Source organism: Pezoporus occidentalis, unplaced genomic scaffold, assembly GCF_034315485.1.
Source record: "Pezoporus occidentalis ecotype Australia unplaced genomic scaffold, CSIRO_AGI_Poc_V1 ctg142, whole genome shotgun sequence".
In the NCBI taxonomy this organism is placed as follows: domain Eukaryota; kingdom Metazoa; phylum Chordata; class Aves; order Psittaciformes; family Psittacidae; genus Pezoporus; species Pezoporus occidentalis.
In genome coordinates this window covers 285,223-305,972 of record NW_026913230.1, presented here as the reverse complement: position 1 = coordinate 305,972, position 20,750 = coordinate 285,223, and the positions used below count along the sequence as shown (strand labels likewise).

The following is a 20,750-nucleotide window of genomic DNA, read 5'->3' as shown; positions in this document are numbered from 1 at the left end:
CAGGCTATTAAACAATCCTGAAGAGAAATTACTGTCATGTGCTGCAGACCTCTGAAAGTCACCTCAGGAGCTGCCCTGGGAAAGGCAGAACAAGAACAGGGGAGTTGACCATCTGCAAAAGAGCTTATAAGAACTGTACCTCAGCTCTATTTAGCAGGATAATTTTACCTGACACTTTGGTGAAGTGGCCCAAGCCATGTCTCAAGCTGCTCCTCTCAGAACACCAGGCTCTTCCTCACCACCGTGGCAGTGCTGAGCAGAGTCATGATGTATGTGCACCCAGTGTTTGTGCCCTTTCACACTGCAGCTCTCCAGGTCTTGTACACAAAAAACCAAGTTACTCAGCCACAGTTTCACCCCCAAAATTGGAGATAATTTATTAAATTGTATCACTGACTGAAAAAGTCACTAATGTCTCTTAATAATAAGTTAATGTTCTTAACAGAAAACCCCCAAGCCATATACTGCATTTGCTCAGACTTAATACATTAACAGTATGGTACTCAATAGGTTCCCCTTCACAGAAGGGAGTTTTCAACCACACCACAAGCCTCTGAATCTTCCCCACTACTCACTCCGGCAAAATAAACTCCTGGATGGCAACTTCAGCAGTCCAGCATTCCACTTCTCTTTTGTGTGGGTCACAGCACCTACCCACCCACCTTCACCTTCATCACCAGCAACAGCAAAAGGGAGAGGGCAGCAAAAAATGCATGTAACTTTACAGCTGCAGCCCAAGGTGTTCTCCAGGCATGCTGCAGAGGCAGAGGTCTCAGCCTGACTCTTCTCAAGGAGCTGATAAAGCAACCTGGGCAGCAGGAGGCTGCTCTAACCCCCACAGCACTGTGTGGACAGGGGCAGGAACGTGACACCTAATAGACCACTAAGACTGCCTGTGCGGATGCAGCTCTGCTAGTGTTTCCCCTGAGGGTGGAAGACAGAACTCTGCTTGCCCTGCTCACACTGCATTCGTCCTTCCTCCTTGGCTCCACAGACATGTTTTGTGGTTCTGTTCTAAGGGCATGACAACAGAAAGGCAAGTCCTTGAACAGAATGAAACCACTGAAGAAAGCTGTCCAGGACAACAGCACAGAAATTGAGTGTCCTCCTTTCCACAGCCACCTCCTCACATCATGCTCATACTGCCCACCACCGAGCTTGGCTCCCCTGGGGCTCACCCAGTTAATTCTGACTTTAACATACAGAAGACTCTTCACTGACTGTATGTTTCAGCTTCTACATTACTAGTGTTTATCAAAAGGACAAACAATTCTAGCAACTTTCTGCAGCTGAAGCACTCATAACCCTGGACCCAGGATTGCTGCCCAGATACAGCCGGTTAAAGCTGCGTGGCTCCTCCTCAACTAAAAACTCCTTGCAACCAATGCCTACAAGACCTCTGCAAGATTTCCAAGCAGGAGTCAGTGTCCTAAATTAATCTATTTGGACCATTTTGGAGGAAATCTTTGCTGTCTGCCACTCATGCTGCTCCCACACCCCCAGCCTGCCACCAATATGCACAAAGAAGTCAGCAAGCAAGATTCAGAATTAAAATCCCTGTGTGCTTGATACTCCCTGCTCCCAGGAAGGCCTCTGCCCTCTCCACTTGCCTGCTGCAGGAAGGGTGATGTTTTGCACAGTGGGTCCATCACACACCTCAGGAGGCAGCTCCAGCCTTCGTCAAGGGGGTGATGAACCTGTGCTCACAGCAGCTATCATGACACTATGGAAGCACACAGCTCTTTGGTCATTAACAGCAGTCAAAGCCACCAGCATCACATCTCCAACCTGTAAAAAGTAAACCCAAGCCAGACAGCTTGCAGAAGCTGACCAAGCCCACCCATCCACACGACCAGAGAGAGACACCAGCAGGCTGGTTTGTTACTCAGCAACCTCTATCATCCTCCTGCTTCCCCTCCTCATCCTCTTCCGTTGCTGTTTTAATCTGGGCCACCCCGAGCCGGTACAGAGCATCGCGAATCACCACCTCCCCAGGCTGGCAGCTCTGCACGATCTCCTGGATCTGCCGATTGACAATTTCCCTGCTGGTGAGGAAGTCCATGAGGCGGTTGTAGAGGTAATAGTGTGTGGCATTCTCGAAGGTGATGGGCTTTTGGCGGATATTGCTGGTTTTGCTGTCGTTGATAGCAGCGATGATAGCGCTGTATGGCTCCAGTTCACGGCACAGGGACATGCAGTGGTGCTGAGCCGTTGGGTCTCGGGAGCTGTTCTGCTCCAAACCCGTGTGAACAATTCGGCGTGCTGCTGACTTGGTGATCGGGTGCTGCAGAGAGTGCTCAGCCACAGTCATGTCCACACTGTAGTGCTGGTCGAGCAGTTCAGGGCAGGACACGTACTGCAAGAGAGACATGTACCAGGTAGAACAAAAAGCAATTTCCCGCAGCTGAGAAGAACAAGACAAAGCTAGCACTTGGTGGAACTCCAAACAGCACTATGACCGACGACAGAGGGAGGGCCAACTGACTCAGGCTTCCACTAAACACCATAAAGGTGGTCCTGTATGCACCCCACCTCACTCATATGCCCTCAGAGATAACCCCAAGGCATTAGGAACCCTCTTCTTCTCCCATTTTTCTAGCAACAGCAGTAGCTTGAGAGAAAGGAGTGTTTGTGTCAAAGTGACATACTCAAAATTTCAGGATTTGAACTGCTCTTCCTATTAAGAGACATGAACTTAATGTAACACCCCAACCGACAGATAACACTTTCCACTGTGCTCAGAAGCTGTGAGCTGGCAAAGCTGAGAGTCAGGAGACACTGATCAGGCCAAATTATCTTGAGGCACAACACGTTACACATACTTTTTTAAAGTTACTTAAATCTCACTTGAAACTTTTCCATATGGGATTGGCACAGCAGAGTGCAAAGTGAACATTACTAACCGTTGGAGGATCCATGGGGTCAGAGAAGCAGCCCTGGTTCTTCCCCCACATCTGGGAAGTCAGGCTGGAACAGCAGACATCTGCACACAGTGCCACTGAGGACGCTGTATCAACAACATACACTGGAGGCCAGTGACGTGAGGAAACCAACAAGTCCACGTGATCCCGGGCATTTTCTCCTCTTACAATATACTTGGAGCCACACACAACCTGGAAAGAAAAGGATTAACACCAAACAACACACTAAAACTGAAAACTTATGGGAAAAATATAGCCTTAAAATATGCAGCTTCCTTTCAGGTATTCCAGAAAATACAGTAACTAGCCCGTTACTGTCTCTGAATATATTCTGTTTCCTCCTCATACACATTCAACTTTATCTTGTTCAAGAAGAGGTAATTTTCAGCTACACATCAGGAGCAACATCAAAACCAGGCTTCAGATCACTAGCTGATATTAAAATCCCTCCAGGACTGGTCATACTCTGAGCCCCAAGGCAGTGTGTTTCATTCCAGAGGCACCGACTCCATTGCTTCTATTTAATGAGGGAGTTCCACACTGGTAAGTCAGGTAACACTGAATATAGCAAAGCAAGAAAAAACATTGCAACTCCAGCCCTCCTTACCTGATGTGGACACACTTTGTAGATTTTCCCTCCTGTGTGATGAGCAGAGGGTTGTGCAATACTTGTCCCATTCTGTACAAACTCATAGAGAGCCAGGAGGGAGTAGCAGAGCTGGGCCTAGAAAAGACAGGCCCCAGAAAAAGTCTGGATGTGGTTAAAATTAATGGACTCCTCCAGGGGTAGAAGCCTGCAGGCAAGGTTTCCCAAATCCTGATCTGCACTTCATCCAATAACTTCCTAGTCCCACACTCAGCACTGTGAGGATGACAAGCAATTGCACTATGCTGAGCCTGTGACAAGGTAATTACAGGCTTCCTTTCTTCTAGCTCACAAAGGTTCAATTTATTTTACCATGTGTAAATTATCCTATAATGTGTAGGCATTCACTTCTAACCCACCCCTGCCCTCAGTGCAGTCAGATGAGAAGTTAATTAACTAGGATGGCAAGTGTGAATGAGGGAAAGAGTGAAGAAAAGCTCCACTCCTGTGGAGCGTGTGGGCAAACAAGCCATTACCTTTGTATCTGAAGGCTCCCAGGGGATGCTGCACTGTGTCAGAAAGCTCTGCAGCTCTTCTTCACTATAAGAACTTAACAGCTCAAGCCTGAGGATTTCTTCCTGAAGGAGCCTCACCAAGGCACTCCCATTACCTGCAAAGGCAGGAAACAAGTCTCAGCATTCATTCTCAGGAAGGAAAGTCACCCAAATAATTTATTCCAAAGACTACAGAAGCAGAGACTGCACAACCAACTGCCAGCAAGAGAAACCCATGAATAGCTTGAAGTGTGTCACAGCCCACACTTCTCTCGAACCCTCCGTTAATGAGGTCACCAGACTGAGCTCAGCAGAGCTGCAGACTCCAGGAGCACTTCTCTATCCTGTCGTTTGTAATCTTTAAATTACTGCTGGACTGACACAAGGATAAACAAGTGACTGGAGAGTGCAGAGAAATGTGACTGCAGCCTTCACGCTGAGCAGCTCTATGCTTACCCTTCACATCTCCCTGGTTCTTCCTCTGGAGCTCCATTTCCAGGAAAGCCCATGTAACCCTTCTGCAGCTCTAGAACAGCTGCAGCCCTATCTGCAAAGCCAACTCATACACTTGTTAAGGTTGCAAAGCCAGCTTTCCTTCTTATACCTAATGCCTAAACTGTTAAGGGAACTGGGTGCTAACTAAATTCAGCTCTCATACATCTGAGATTATTCATCTCATGGTTTCTTGTTACTTGCCGTCAATGACCTGCATATACTCAACATTGACAACACTGATCAGGACTACCACACCCACCTCCTAGACTCTTTTAAGTTCTGTAAAAACTTATTCACCCTTTACTGAAATAGTGATATTGAGCTGCACTGCCTGCAGCTGTCACAGTCCAAGTATCAGTCTAACAGGAAACAAACACTGACTGGCATTGAAGTTGTGCATGCATCCCTCTGCAATCAGACTATATCATCTGAGGTGCAGCCTCAGATGCATCAGAGGACACCAATGTATTCAAGCTTTCCTGGGCAGGCCAAAGCTCAAGCTTACTCACACCAGCATTCTTGCCTTCTCTCAGCAGACATAATTGCAATCAATAATTCTCAACTCTAAAGATCACCAAAAGCCACCACCACATAAAGCACTCCCTTAATAAGCACAACCTCAGCAGTTACCTGGCATTGGCTGTGCATCCAGGTTCTTGTCCTTCTCAGTATTGATCACCACTGCTCCTCTCATCAGTGGAGGGAAGAAAGGAGCAACAATAGAAGCATCAAACTTTGTGATGGGGATGCTAGAAGGAAAAGCCACCTGCTCAATCACCTCTGTCTCCATCGTGGACCAGAAGTCTTCTACATTCACTTCACTTGATGGCAGGAATTCCGGCCAAGTAAACTAGAAAGAGCAAGAAATACACTATTCAAATACAAATAGCCTTAGCTCAACTGACAGTTTTGAGTGAGACAGCTTCACTGAAGGCATAAGGACTCCGCAGGAGAGCTCTCAAGCCAAATACAACATGATGGCTTCAGACTCCTAGAGTTCCCCACCATCACTTTTCCTTGGGTGAGAGTCAAAACCATTTATTTGACATCAAAGCCAGACATGCTGCATAGGGTAAGTGGGGCTTTTCTCCCCACTAGAGAGGACAACACCTCAAGGAAACTGCTGTTGGAGAAAAAAACAGAATGCTTTCATGTCACAGGAAGAAGACCAAGTTCAGCAGCTTTCATCCAAGGTCCCTTACTCTGAGAGGCTACTGGACAAAAGCTGTGGTCCAGAGACAAAGGATCTTGTTTTCCCCAAACCATACATCAACCCCTCTAAGAGGAAGTGCAGGCATCACCACTCCAGCCACATCCTCTTACTAGGCATCAGCAAAAAACTGCTCACAAATGTATAATGTAATTATTGTGCATTAGAAAGACCAGAGTCAGCAAAAATCATTACAATCTGCTTTGAACACAAACAGGATCTGAAGGTTGTGAGAAGCCCACCTCTATGTTTTTCAGTGCCAGGACATTTTCCACATTCCTCTGGGCTATTTCCACCTTGGGGGTTATGCCACAGATTCCACAGATCATATCATTGTAATCCCGGACTGTCAGGCATTCAAAGGCCCAGTAGCCATTGCACAGCAGTTCCTGGAGCTGAACCTGCTCATCAGGGCTCAGACTTTTTTCTGAAAAGAGAACATGCCACTATTAGAGCTTTCACTTCCTAAAGTCAGTGGAGAGGTGCTAGAACTCTCCTATGCAGAGTTAAAAACAAAGCTGCTCTCCAGAGAGCTGTTACAAAGAACTGGTCATCAAGATGTTGTTTGGTTTAGGAAGTGATTTAACAGAAACATACTACACCAGAATTTGCCTTTCTGTAACCTAACAATCATCAGGAGGTCAGTTTGGTTTGTTACAGTAAAAAAAAAAACAAATAAAAACCACAAAAAACCAAGAAGGAAAACCCACCAGTTTGCTCCTGAACAGAGTCAAGGATATTGCCAACAGCCACCCTGGGATCCTCTCCAAGTTTAATGTGGTTTCGGATTGCAAACAGAAGATCCAAGCTCACTAACAACTTGTTACCCACATTGAAAAGGCCTGCAGTTAAAACACAAAACACTTATTGTCCATAGAGTTCCAGATCTTCCTCACAAAGAAATATATTCCTTACTGATATGTAACATACAAACATGGTTCAGAGGATAATGGAATCATGTGGATAGTGCTTCTGGGACTGCTCCCTCTACAGATTAGCTCATCTCAGACTTCATGCATTTAAATTTAAATGCTTTTAAATTTAAAAAGCTACAAGGAACAGCAGCAAATCCATCTCCTCAGCTCCACACTGCATTGCAGGAGGCCCACACTGACTGCCACTCGAGCCTCACCAGCCAACACTGAGAAACAGCTCCCTGCAGAGATGTTTTTGACTCATCTCAGGGGTTGTCTTGCAGAACACATTTACCACTCACACAGCAAAGCAAGGCACAGTCTTCCTCAAAGCATTCATACGTGCTTTCCCTCAGAAATACAGATTTACTTGCAGAAGAATAGTGCAAGTCAAAAATAATTCAAGCTGAATACACTGGGAAAGGGAAAATGCTTTTCTGTAAGTTGGTACGCTGACATTTTTCCTACCTGTGTAAATATCAGTGAAGCTATGGAGAGCCAGACACTGCAGGTTCAAGCACACTTTGACTTGAGCTGTAACCACCTGTAATCTATTCGCTGTCAGCAGCCAGCACTCCTGAGGACCAGCAAGGGAACTGTAACAGACAAAAGGCAACTAAAAGTCAAGCCAAAAGGGGTTTTAGTCCAGTCCTGCAGTAACTTTGGACATTCTAGATGAGATGAGTTCATTAGTAAGTCAGTCTAAGCCAGTTCACATCATTTCACACCAGAAAAAGAAATAATTACATTAAAATGATCCCCCTGGCAGAGTCAGGTCACTGCTCACATTCCTTTAACAGCACTAAAACATCTCTCCAGCTCCATACATCAGGCACATAGTATTGGAGAGTTGGGAGAAAATCTACATCCCCAGCTGCCCTAGAAGTGTCAGCCCTATTGCTGTGGTACAACAAGTGGTGGTTAGTAACACATTCTCCCTGCTAGCCTGTCCCTGCACAGAGATTCAGAAAGGTTGCTCCTCTGCAGTACAGCTGCTGAGGAGGAAGTTCAGATAGAAAAATGCCAGTTTTGCCCTAATGCCAGAAATACAGCTGAGAAACCAGGAATCAAAGTGAAGGCTAGCTCCCTCCCACTGGCAGGGGTTTAATTAGAGGCTACACAGACACATATGAGAGTCCAACTGCAAAGCAGCCCAGCATGGAAGCAAGGATTTACAAAGCACAGGTTAGGAAGTCACGAGGTGAGGGACAAGGGGCAGGATAGCACTGTTCTGCAAAAATTACTGTGTATAAAAAGTACCTCTCCTGGAAAAAGAATCTCAGTTAGTACTAACCTGACCAAAGGGAAAACACACAACTGGTTATAAAGAAAATCTTTTTCATTGAAGAAGGAAACACAACAGTAAACTACCCAACATTTTGCTGTGGGAAACATTTCAGCTCATGCTTTTGACAACAAAAGGATGTTTGGCAAACTCGGTAAGGAGATATCCTATAGGCTTTCATAGAAACCTGCTTAAGGTAATCCAGCCTACCTACTGGTAGCTTCTGAAAGTATTTCAGGTTTCAATTTGGATATCTGTTCAAAAAAAGGATTCACTCAAGCCCATGCTAAGCCATGAAAAGAATGAAAACATAAGCAAAAAGATCACACAGGAAATATTCAGATCAGGAAGAGAGAGAAAAGAGAAATCACATAATGCATATCCCACAAGTTTGCATCTGTCAGGCTCAAAACAGAGTGGAAAACAAAAAAGGGATGACTAATGAAAAGACTTTGTTTCAAGATAGAAAAAAATAGATCTAGACTTAGCAGTCACTTTTGATCAAGCTCTCCCATTGTATAGAAATGGCAACTATGACAAATTATACTGCACAGGAGAAAGCAGCTAAACCCTTTCCACACGCATCTAGCTTAGTGCCACTTATATATGCTTCAGTACCAGGGCTACAGCAAATACTATTTCAGGCACGCTTTAACAGAGTATCAGCACAAGGTTGAAAGAGTCACAAGTCTAAAACAGAATCTTACTTCTCTCCCCCTTTGAACAGTGGGCTGTTACAGAGGAGGCACTGCGCAGATGGAGACTCATAGTAGTTTGACCAGGAGGTCTGCTCTATGGTGACTGTCTCCTCACTCACGTTGGACAGGATGAGCCGTGAGCTGTTGAGTTCCTGGATGAGCGTGAAGACCTCTGCCAGCTCTGATTCATTCTCTGGGATCTGCATTACCTTGCGCAGCAACTGCAAGGTGGACTGACGCTGGATCTCTTTCTGGGAGGGGGTTAAGGGTTCACTGGTGTTCAGCACATCAGACTGACATGGACTCACCTCCTAAAAAGCAAGCGAAACATATTCAACTAGGCAGGCACGGGATGAAATGTTAAGAAGCCCAGAGAAGTCGAAAAAGGTAGGAGAAACACAGTAATCTTTGCACCCAGCAGACTCGACTTAATTACAGAGCTCAGTCTTTCAGGAACTCCTATAATACTGCTAAAACCACCAGATTTGTCATTAAACTGGAGCATTTGGATTAAGGATCAAGAGGGTGAGGACAACCATGTGACAGGAATGTTAAACACATCTAGAACCAGAAAATAAGAAAACAAACTAAATGAGGAAGAGAGGAGGCACATGCCTCTCAAAATGCAAGCTGAGCTAAGGGCACTGCTGTTCCTGACACAGCTGCTTACACTTGAGTTTCACACAGGCCATTTCAGTTTATTTACTTAAAAAACATTACACAGCCATGTTCTTCAAAATAAAAAAGACAAGTGGAAGAGTCATATTACCACAGAGACTAAAATGTAGCCTGTCTGTGCTGAGTGGGCATTTCAGCTAAGAACAGGACACCTCCTTTTTCTCATCTTCTTTTTTTTTAAAGCAATTCTGTATGAGAAAAACTGAAACTTTGAATGCAAAAAATCCCCAAACAAACCAACCCCAGAATTTATGATTTATATCCATGTAGAATAGCAGACAGATGAAAACCACCTTTCTACAACAAGAAACAAATACTACACCCTGAAATAAATTTAGGCTGGAAGTTGCACTACAAGCCCTTAAAAATAGGAAACTCTAATAGAAGATGTACTAACTTAACTGACATTAGCCACAAACTGGTCACGAACAGAGCATACTTGGGAGTTTCTTGATGAAGTTCAGCAAAGCTGACACAACAAACGTGACTTTAGGGGTGATTTCCCCAGCACGTACTGACATGTTATAAGCATTTTTAAGCTACGGAGACATCCAGTGGTAGAACTGAGTGCTCTCAGGCTCATTCTCAGCCTGAAACACCAATACTGCAGGAGTTGGACAGTAACATCAGGAGTGTTTCCAATAGGACATTATTGTTACAAAAGCTTACAATAATGAAAAAAAACAGTAAGATGTTCCCATGGGCACTAGCAAACTAAAGTACTTCCCTGCCCACCCCACGGCAGCCTTTTGAAAATACAAGTTATTCTGAACCTTACCAGGGATTTTGCTGTTTTCTCAGCTCTGTCTTTGGCAAGGTTGTATCCACAGCTTGGACAGATGCGTGGCTTGTGCCTGTTTGTATACACATAACTACAAGAGGGGTTCTTGCATTTCCCTCTGCCACGTGATGTTGCCAATCCCAAATCCTGAATGACACAAAAAAAGCATTTACTGAACTTGACTTTTAGCCATCTTAGACTTTTAACAGTTGGACTTGATGATCTCAAAGGTCCTTTCCAACCTAAATCTTGTGATTCTAAGCCAACAAAGTTCTAGAAAAGTCTGCTTGAATATCACTTTTCCCCCCACTTTACAATGCCCCGTTTAAAGGTCAAACAGGCCCTGTCACTTTGCACAGAATACTTCTAACTGGCATTCAAACATTCTGCGGCCAGTTCCAGAGCCCATAAGCACTCACACACTGAGTTCATTCAGAAAGCACTGATCCTCCCTGCTGAACTCAAGGAGGGGTGGGGATTACACTAGGACATGAAGGAAAATCTAGTACTTAACAGGACTGAACAGTATACAGTCACCCTGGATTAGATCAACAGATGATAGAGTACAGATTGTCTCACATTAAATAGGAGAGACATTTCTGCAAGTCAGTAAAGTCACAGAACAGCCTATCCCAGAGATGACATTCCCTGCAGCACAAGTCAGACTATCTGAAAAATGCTCACCAAAGTTACAGTGCAGCTGTACTTGTAGGAAGGGAATATATCTGGTTTGACCTCCACTACTTCAACCTGAGATGCCCTGCTGGTCAAAGCACTGTGGGGCTAGAGATTGAAAGCAGAAAAAAAAACAAACACCCATGAGATCCCTACTTCTGAATACATATATCCTGTAAGCAATACCTATTAGCATTTTTCCCTTCACAATAAATCAATTAATGTTCATTTAATATCAGAGGACTACAACACACTGTTTTGCATACTAAGGCATTACAATTCACACAGAAGTATTCCAGTATCTTGGCATACTCTGTCATATTTCACAGGTGAAAGACTCTACACTCAGTATTGCATGTCAGATTATCAAAGCACTAGCAGATCCTCAAAACATCTTCTGGAAGTAACTGGGAGTTTCTCAATGCAGTCAACAGAAGGAGTGACCAACAGCATTTCTCAGTTCACTTCTACATGCAGCCATGTCACACTGATGCTGCTTTTGAGCTGTATCATAAAAGCTGTCAGTCACAGATCTTATCATAAGACTGCTACATTTTTATATTCTATTTCTCATCACTCAGGTCATATCATCTGTGAAAAGAAAACCAACAAAACACACAGAAACAAACAGGAAAATAATATGCATTTGAAGAATAAAGTATAGGTACCTTTCGCTCCTCGGCACTTGGTGGCTGCAGAATTGACTGGCCCAATTGTTTCAGTGTACTGGGCTTCAAGCCTGATGTTCTCACAGGGGAATGCTTGTCTTGAAAGAGAAAAGGGATGCAGCAGGTTAGATATGAGAAAATAGGACCTGTTTCATTCAACATCTTTGCTAAATGCCATCACAGTCATGTGAGATTTTTTCCTCTGAACTTGGAATGACCCAAGCAGGTGTTTCATGGCCCATTTACTGCACACTCAGAGAGTGCTTTTCTCTAGCATAGGTCACTATCTCCCTTAAGGCTTATCTTATTATGTGAGAGAGAGCACCTCAATATGGTGAAGACAGACAATTGCTCCCAAAGCATTCCAGAGAATACAGCTCTTACCAGCATTCCCAAAAGCCTGTCTGTTGCTCGACTGTTCAGTGCTGGCTTCTCTCCCCACGCTGGCTGGTGCAGGCAGAATGGCTCGCATGGGTCTTGCTGCAGCCAGCAAGGAGGGCTTCGGTCTTGGTTTACTCTTTACTTCTTGTCCTTTGTGTGTAGGAGTTGGAGCATCAATTCTGAAAAAGGAGAGCTACAATTGGTAAAAAATTCCATTGATTCCCCCTCAACCTCAATTTTCTTCTCTTTCTTGAGCTGTGCTTTATTAGCACAATAATCACAGCTATTGTGAAAGGAGAAGCAGCACCAAGGATACATCTGCCCTGTGACCACAGTTTGTCATTTAAAAAACATCAGCCCTGATAAACAAACTCACAAAGGAACAATCCAGAACTAGCACAAAACAGACAGCAAACAGAAACAGGTCTTACAGGAAGCACTGCCAACGGCTTTCAATTTCCTGGGTTAGTCCCATCAGCACACAAGACATCATATGCACCCATAACACAGAAAACTGACTCACCCCACTGGCTTTTTTGCAGAGGCATTTGGACTTGTCACCTCAGAAGACAGTGGCATCCCCATCCCTACACTATCTTTCTCTGCCTGCTCTGTGGACGACTCTCCTTGCTGTTGACTCTCTTGACTCAGCACCACTCCAGCAGCACTCTGTCCAACTTCAGCAAGCACACTGTTTCCAAGAACATGAGCCTCAGAGACGATCACTTCCTCCCACTCCAGCTCCTGCATTTGCTCTCCAACAGGCACAGCATTCAGCAGCTGGCTGACAGCTTCAGAGCTCTCCAGGGCAGACTTGGAGGTACTTTCACTCACAGCTGCTGGCTCTGTGAATACTGACTGTTGACCTCTTTTAGCTGCTGGAGTTTTAAGAGAGGTGCCTGAATTTGGCTCAGATTTGCTTTTTGGTTGCTTTTCCTGGAAATAGAGATAGTTATATTTCAGAGCTCTACACTTTAACAGATAAGTTCGCTTCACATATGCCAGTTTGCCATGGCTTATTTAATGCTGGATCAAACCAACAGAATCCTAAGTATTTAAGCAGCAAGTTGTACAAGAGCAGAAAGACATCATCTCCTACGAAAGCAAGTCCCTGTTAACATTTTACCTAGCCTCCTGGCCCTCCATGTATTATTTTTAGACACTGTTTATTGTGAAGTATCAGTCTTTCTTAAACTCCCTCAAATACCATCATTAGCACCAACATCACAAACTCACCCACCACCCTCTGTAACAAGGGCCCACCTCCTACGCTCCCCTTTCAAAGCTTCAGCTCTGATGCTGTCCTTTCACAAGACTGAGAAACCAGAGGGAGACAGAGAACGCCTATCTTTTCATATATCTATTGATATATGAAAACCATACATTTGAGCAAGTCATGAAACAGAATTACTTTAGGAAGGTTTTTTGGCTTTAAGAAAAATGTTACCTTCAAGGCTAAGGTTACAGAACCCATGTACTGGGGCCAAGAAAGGTTTGATGTAACACTGAATTGGTATGCAAAAAGACACCAGGAATAGAACCAAGAGCTTCTGGCATGATAAACACATTAATTCTAAGCTCTCTACAGAGTTCATACTCAGAAGGATAATCCAGGTGCTTAAAAACAGACATAGAATCAATCTTAGAATGGTTTGTTTGGAGGAGACCTTAAAGATCATCTAGTTCCAACACCTTCCACTAGACCAGACTACTCAAAGCCCCAGTCCAATCTGCCCTTGACATCTTATAACCTATGCCCTTTCCTAAGGAACAGAAGGGTATGTGCATATTCAGTTTCAGTCCTACTGATGTTATTGCTAGTTAAAAAGTCTGCTGGTGCATGTTTTTCCCAGGCATGATACCATAGGAAAAAAGTTGAACTGTTTATGCAAATGTGTACCCAGAAGAGTAGAATGAAACTGAAAGCAGGAAAACTCCTCTAAAAGTTTTCAGCTCTAATCAATGCATGATTTAACAGGAGCAGGCATGCCATATTTAGCCAGAAACACATTTTTGCCGTTAGTCACCTACTTCAGCAGGTTTACAGAACAAAAGCTAAGACTCCATCGTCACTATTCATGCCCTACCACACAGGAAGTCCAGCCATCAGATCAGACACTACAGAGTTTGTAAGCTGCCTAAAAAAGTTCTTGCCCCTAAATGTTTAATGGACCTGGAAATGAAACAAAGAAGCTTCAGAACAAATCCATAAAAAGTCACCGAATGTCAGTGTAAATGTCACACTGACTATCCTTGAACTTGTGCTTGAGCAGCCTTGTTTCAGACAGAGATTTAAGGAAGAACATACATCTATTCAGAGCTGGCCAGTTACCATGACATTGCCAAAGTTTCTGAAGGAAGTTGTTTTTGCTGTATACAGCTAGTAAAGATGGCAACAACTTGGGCAGAGTAGGTATCATGTGGAGGAAGACTTTTCCACTCAAACTTCACAACTCCACCAACACCTGGTGATTTCCTTCCAGCCAAAGGTCAGAACATCATGAATGATCAGACATGTGGCCATGAGTCAACAATACCCAAAGGCACTTCAGCTTTCACTAGATCAACTTTATTAGCTGGCTCCCAAAGGATCATATACCTACTACAGTTGAGAACTGTTCCTCCCGTCTGTTGAAAAAAATGCTGAAAGACCACAGAAAACCTCAGTTTGTAGAAGAATTTCAAATATAGAGAAATTACCAAAAAAAAAATGGCTTAACCAATTTCCTGAGCTTAGCTAGGGCTGCAGCAGGAAGAACAGGCAATGTCTTCCAGTCACAGGAACTACAGAACACAAGGACACGGATTGCTTCTGGCATTATCTGACTTCCTGCACTAGATCTATACATCTAGAAATACCAGACATTCACAAAGACAGTACTTTTGTCTAAAAAACAGGGAAGGCAAATTTACCTTTGGGATCCATTTTCCTCCCAGGAAGTTCCCACATAATGGGCATTTTGGTGGCTTATGCCTGGTAACATAAGTGAAGGAACACCCAGGATTGGTGCAATTTCCATGTCCCCTTCGAGTATAGGTGGTTGTCTGAAACGAGAGTTGTCAAGAATTTCTCTACAGAGCTGAAAAAACCACAGAGCTGAGGTCATCAGTCCCTTTTTCCTCATAAGCACTTTACAAAGTGTTATTCAGCAAATCACCAGCACTCCACTATTATTCCTTTCACTGATCAACCACCACACAGCTGGATCAGAGTGAGTCAGCACCGTAACTACTCTGAATGTAAATGCTCAGTCTATGCAAGTCTTCACTGTTACCAGAATTAAGTTCAAATTGCAGAGCAGAGATGAACAATGTGTATAAACTACCATAAGAAGACGCTAACCTTGTGTTTACAGTGATGTAACAGTTCTGAGCAAACCATAGTAAGAGAATAAGAAAATGGTTTGAACAGCAGTCCACATCAAGGCCAGGTGGGATTAATAGACTCATGTCAATGGAGCAACAAGACATGAAGCCAAGCACTCATGATGTAGAGGCAGTTTTCATTGGTGACTTACTCTTGGATGCAGTGGTCAAGCACCTCCCTGGTGCTTTAGTGTAACCTACTGTGAACTACTGTAACACCAGCAGCAGCACCAGGCACTATTTATAAAAGCCAACTAAAGCAGAACCTGTCATCTTTGCCAGGAAAACTGCATCAACACATTTGAGCTTCTGTCAGCACAGCACTTGATATTCTGAACTCAACACTCCCGTGGCAGTTGCTGTGCCATAGGTCCCTAACTAGGTATGGGGTTTCTTGAGAAATGCAAGCGCTGCTGTCAAAGAAATGAGACCTGAGTACTTCTCAGGAACTAACACCTGAGGTATTTCCAGTCTCCCCAAGACACCTGGAAGAATACGACACTATGTGCCACTACAAGTATCTGCAGTTTTCCACCAGCTGGAAGTACAGAGAGCCTGGAAAACAGGATTTGAGGCTAGCTTATACAATACAAGGAGCTGTGCTGACTGTACAATAAATTCCTACAATGCCTACAGAAACACAGGTGGCTGCAGTGGTTAGACTGAAGAGAAATAATGGTATTCTTCCTAATACAACAGGCCACAAAATCTTTTATGCAAGTTCTCAAAACCTTAAGTGACTGTTCTTTGCCTGTCACACGGCCAAAGCAACAGCCATCCAAGAGACTGGAGAGTTCGTGTTTTCCTGTCAAAAGAGTAGATTCTTGCCCTTAAAGGGATGGACATTGGCATTTTATGAAGACAAATACGCATCCAAAGTGGAGGACACAGACCCTGGAAAGGGCAACACAAAGTGCTATTGGCCAGACGTGTTGTGATAGCATTATCTACTGTTTCCAAGAACTCCCTGAGAAAGAAGGCAGCAGAAGGAGACCCTATAAGACACTTCAGAATTCAGAGACCCCCATTAGCACACACAATGCATAAAACCGGACAAAATATAAACTGACACAATGGCTCCATATTGGACCATGATCAAACCCTTCCTACTCTAGTTATGACAAACCTATAGTGACATATCCATACCTTAAAATACCACACAAGACTCTGAATCTCTTACCAATTTAATGGACGCTGGGTTCTCCACAACAGAATGAGCTGGCAAAGGTAACATAATGAACTGTGTAGCTGGTGTGGAGGAGCTGCTCTCTTCAGTATCCTGAAATGAAGTCAAAGGGAAAATAAATCCAGAAAACAAGAGAAATGGTGATCTGTGTTCCACTCTCTCATGAACACTACCATTGAACATGTGTCTTAAGGACTGATGAGAACAGAAAGCAGAAAATAGGAGTGATCATTTCAAAAGCAATGGCCTTAGCAGGTTCACTCTGGAAATTACTAAACTTTTCACAGATTGAAATTGAAATCAGCAAATCCCATTCTTACCAAAATAAAGGTTTCTATAACCTATCCCTAAAACCTCAACTTAAAATGACTCCCTTCTACCTCTCTGCAACCAAAAAATAGCTATCAGGAGCAGAGGTAACATTTTCTCCTCCCTAAAAATCTGTCAAAAAAAACCCAAATCTGTTCAACTATAGAACCTACCCCAAGTCTTTTTACAAGAAAAAACTAAAAAACCTCAAGCAGTCATCTGAAGACAGACATCATATCAGCACACGTTAGAGCCAATCTGCAAGCGGACTCTAATCACAGAGTTACAAAAGGTGCTGTCTCCTTCCCCACTGAGCCTAAGCCTTTTGCAGCTATCAAAAATCTTAAGTAAAATGTGTTAAGCAACATTTGGAGCATTTCAGGTGAGAGTCTGGCAGGAGTCTGAGTCTCGCTATTAAAACTTACCCTCCCAGTCACCACGGTCACCACAGACACACCATCTGACACCTGAGGACGGGCCACAGCAATGTTCCCATTGGACATGTCTGTGGGGTTGTTAACTAGAGTCTCCTCAATAACTACCCGAGCTGTCTGATATGGTTGCCCTTCTATTTCCAAAGAAGCCTCATCCAAGAGGATATCTCCAACCACTTTCTCTGTCACAGGCCCAACATAATGAGAGAGAACCTCCGATGCAACTGCTTCCTCCAGAGCATCTGGCTGGGTGAAGGAAGCAGTGTCTTCTGCCAGCCCTTCAATGGCGAGACACTGCTGAGAAATGCCCACGTGGCTTGAGTCCACAGAAAGGACGTTCTGCACAGCATCACGGGGGACACTGGTGATGTTCGTGGAAGCTCTTAAGCCTTCAGACGCTGCCTGACCCTGTGTGACACACAGTTCCAGAGATTGCCTGCTCCTCTCTTCATGAAGAGTGGTTTTGGGAATAATGATATAGTCTGAGCGAGGAAGAATCTTACGGAAACCTGGAATGTCTGGAACTACTGCAGTTAGAGTGGACACTTTGGAATTCTGTTGGCAAAAACAGAGTACAGAATAAATAAATAAGAGAAAGGGAAGAGATTCAGGTCTCAATCCAGCTATTTTAGAGCCTGAAGTTTAAATCATTTCCTGAAGTAGATTGCTGAGAATTTCCCCCATGACAGAGCCAGCAGAATCCCTTTCAGCCCTGGTTTTACCACCCACTTTACCATCGGTCAGCCTGATGACACAACACAAAAATAACTATCCCCATCAGCACGTATTAGACATATCTGTCATGAATTTAAAGACATTATTCCATACGGAACAGAAAACGAAAGCAAGACACAGGGGCCTCACATACTGCTTCTTTACAGGCTCGCCTAAGCAGAAATACAAACTGGAATCTGCAGTTAAACAATCTTCCAACAAACAGCACTGTGTGAGCAGTTAAGTGCCTCCCTTTATGCAGCAAAGAGCTGTCAGGAAGCAGACTTACCGGGTCCAATCCCTCTTTCTCTAACTTGGCTTTCTCCAAGTAATAGCTTTTTTCAGCCACACTGAGCAACCTCCAGCTCTCACTGATCTTTTTGTTGATTTCAGATTGAGGGAGGTGGGGAAGCTCTTGCTGTACTTTCAAGTAAATATCATAATAGTAGAGGAGGTAAGCAGATCTGAAATTAAATCAGACACCACAATGGTAAGGGCATTCTACATAAATTCTTCTGGCAAAAGAAATCTACAAGTTTTATATTTGTCTCAAGGTCAAATGACAAGTATGTTACATTCAGTTATACGTGTAAATGTGGTTTTTAACCAAATGAAAACTAACATTCTGGGGAGAACCTCTTAAGGAGGGACAAAGAGGCTAAAGCAAATATTCTGGGGTAGACAAACTTTCTATCAATCAATATAGCACCTCTAAAGACAAAAATATCAGAGTAGGCTCAGAGTGTCAAACTAATGTTTTCTATGTGATGTGTTACACTACGAAGTGTCCCAAGCATACAGCAAAGTTCATTCTCATCAGAAACTGTCCCCACAGCACACAGGAGCTGAATGAAGACACAAGGAACTTACCTAGGCTTTTTGGCTTTTTCTCCATGATCACCAGTGCTTTTGTACTTCTTTTTCTTCTTAGATGGCACTGGTGATGATGCATAAGTGTAAGTGCCCTCTATTTCCTCCATTACCACAGTTACTTCAGTGCCATCGTATGGAGCCTCCATTGCTAAAAACATGTATTTTATGTTATGCACTTGCCAAGTTATACCAAATTTCTCAGAACAAAGGCCACTCTTGATCATCTTTGTAAGCTGCCAGCACCAATGGCCTGTGAGTTTGGCTGTTATTAGCTAAGGTAAGTACATGTTAGCTATTATCAATTTTTAGAAGAAACCACTTTTATTACTACAACCTCAATCCCGTCTGTTCAGTGCAGGCACACTGCATCTGCACTCCAAAGCTGCAGTGCCCCAGGAACCTCGCAGTTAAGTTTGGCAATCCAGAAGGAGCCTCACGCCCAGGAAGCAGGTGTCCAGCTACAAGGTACCACGGCCATGTTCCCAAAAAGTGAGGCCAGAGCCTGAATAAGCACGGAAGCCTCTCAAGCCACCAGATCTCTAAAGCTCCTGGCTTCACACCGATGATGGCCGCAGCCTTCGGGGTGCTGGGAGGCAGAGAAGCCACGATAAGCCTCAGGAACTAAAGGGCAACGCTACCCGGGCTCAGGCGCAGCCCACACCTGACCCGACCTCGGCCCCACGCAGTCACTAATCCTGGGCAAGCCCATTAAACCCAGTCCTGTTTCCCGCACAGCGCCCACAGAGCACTGGCCAACTTTCCTCCCATGCGCCCCCCGAGGAAAAGCCCCATCCCCTCGGCCACTCACCGGGCAGCACTGAGGACGCGCGACGGGACAGGCAGCGAGCTGTGGTCACATCCCAGCCGGGGCGCAGCGGCGCGGGGGAGGCAGCGCCGGAGCTACGGGCCAGCCGCATGGAGAGGAGAGCTCAGATGGGCTGTGCGGGGCGGGCCACACCGGCATACTGCGCCGGCGGCAGGCCTGGCCCGGCCCGGAGCACTGGGGCAGCACCGGCACCACCACCGGAAGTGCAGGCGGCAACATCCGGGTCGCTGCGTGACGGCTGGAGAGGGCGGAGCCACGCCGGCGGGGAGGGCGGGGCTGGGGCAGCGTCCGCTTGTGTTGTGGCGGGAAGGAGCGTGAGGCGGGAAATGGGTGGTGCGCGCGCGCGCTGGCTGTTTCCCGCCAGTTCTGACGGCGGTGCGGGGCAGCGGGAGGAACGGAGCGCGGCACCGTTAGAGCGCGGTTAGCAAAGGGCTCTGTCTGCTGGAAGTGGAAGTAGAGCTCTGTGCTTGCGTTCTCCGGTGGTGCTGGCCAGGGTTTTGGTGTGGCTTACCACAGGTCTCAGAGCAGCAGGCACAGGCATGTCCCTTCCCCTCATGAGGGAGGAGGTGAAGCTCTGCTCCTTTGGCAACGCAGCCCTGCTTCCCGTTCCTGGTGATGAGGCAGATGAAGTGGCAGCATGAGGTTCAGATCTGAGAAAGCTCAGTGCCACTTGACTAAGGTGGTGGGTGTTCCACAGACTGCTGGGTGTACATCCAGCGCCGTGCCACCACAGTGGAATGGGAGCCCACAGATCCTCCTGCCAGGAAATGGCAGCCACTTAAAGTATTTTTGGGGTCATTGTGTCCCAGCATTTCTTAACATTTCTCACTAGTTTTGGGGAATAGAAGTTTCCAAACACAACAAAAGAATTGTTTCCTCTGTTTCCATGAACACTAAAATACAGCATTTTGCTCTCCAGGGAACGAATAGCCTCTTAGGGCTCTCTACTCATAACCCTCTTCCTTTGCACCTTTTGGAAAGTGGGATGTTGCACAGTCCTTGCTTTAGCATGTTTTTCAAATTGCACATTGTGGTGGTTTTATTCATGCCTATTTCTGTGTTTTACATCATGGCTTCTAACTTTAGAGAAACACAAACCACATCTATCTTGTGCCTTTTTGGATCTCAGAGAACCACAGTAAGAGCTCCTCTTGTCTAGTAAACCATTAATGAATGCCACAGAGCAGCAATACGAC

General features: G+C 44.9%; 1 protein-coding gene across 2 annotated transcripts; it reads right to left on the bottom strand.

The window, feature by feature from the left end:
• Positions 1-346: 346 nt before the first annotated feature.
• On the bottom strand, positions 347-19,765 carry HMGXB3 (HMG-box containing 3). Of its 2 annotated transcripts, none has more exons than XM_062609904.1 (20): positions 19,537-19,765; positions 18,726-18,876; positions 18,145-18,319; positions 17,133-17,696; positions 16,393-16,491; positions 14,760-14,891; positions 12,370-12,782; positions 11,850-12,025; positions 11,466-11,563; positions 10,807-10,905; positions 10,120-10,269; positions 8,673-8,974; positions 7,149-7,276; positions 6,477-6,608; positions 6,009-6,193; positions 5,187-5,406; positions 4,044-4,177; positions 3,529-3,645; positions 2,904-3,113; positions 347-2,356 (listed from the first exon to the last, which is right to left on the bottom strand). In XM_062609904.1, exons 1-20 carry the CDS (start codon positions 19,643-19,645, stop codon positions 1,886-1,888), a joined length of 4,065 nt encoding a protein of 1,354 aa, XP_062465888.1. In that variant the 5' UTR covers positions 19,646-19,765; the 3' UTR covers positions 347-1,885. The 2 variants fall into 2 exon arrangements, with proteins under 2 accessions (XP_062465888.1, XP_062465890.1); XM_062609906.1 differs by having other exon boundaries at positions 19,547-19,627.
• Positions 19,766-20,750: the final 985 nt, after the last annotated feature.

Coding starts and splice junctions, on each gene's coding strand:
- HMGXB3 (XM_062609904.1), bottom strand. CDS start 19,645: ATGCGGCTGGCCCGTAGCTCCGGCGCTGCCTCCCCCGCGCCGCTGCGC. Junction 18,320..18,725: donor GAAAAAGCCAAAAAGCCTAG/GTAAGTTCCTTG, acceptor ATTTAATTTCAG/ATCTGCTTACCTCCTCTACT. Junction 4,178..5,186: donor GGATGCACAGCCAATGCCAG/GTAACTGCTGAG, acceptor CTGCCTTTGCAG/GTAATGGGAGTGCCTTGGTG.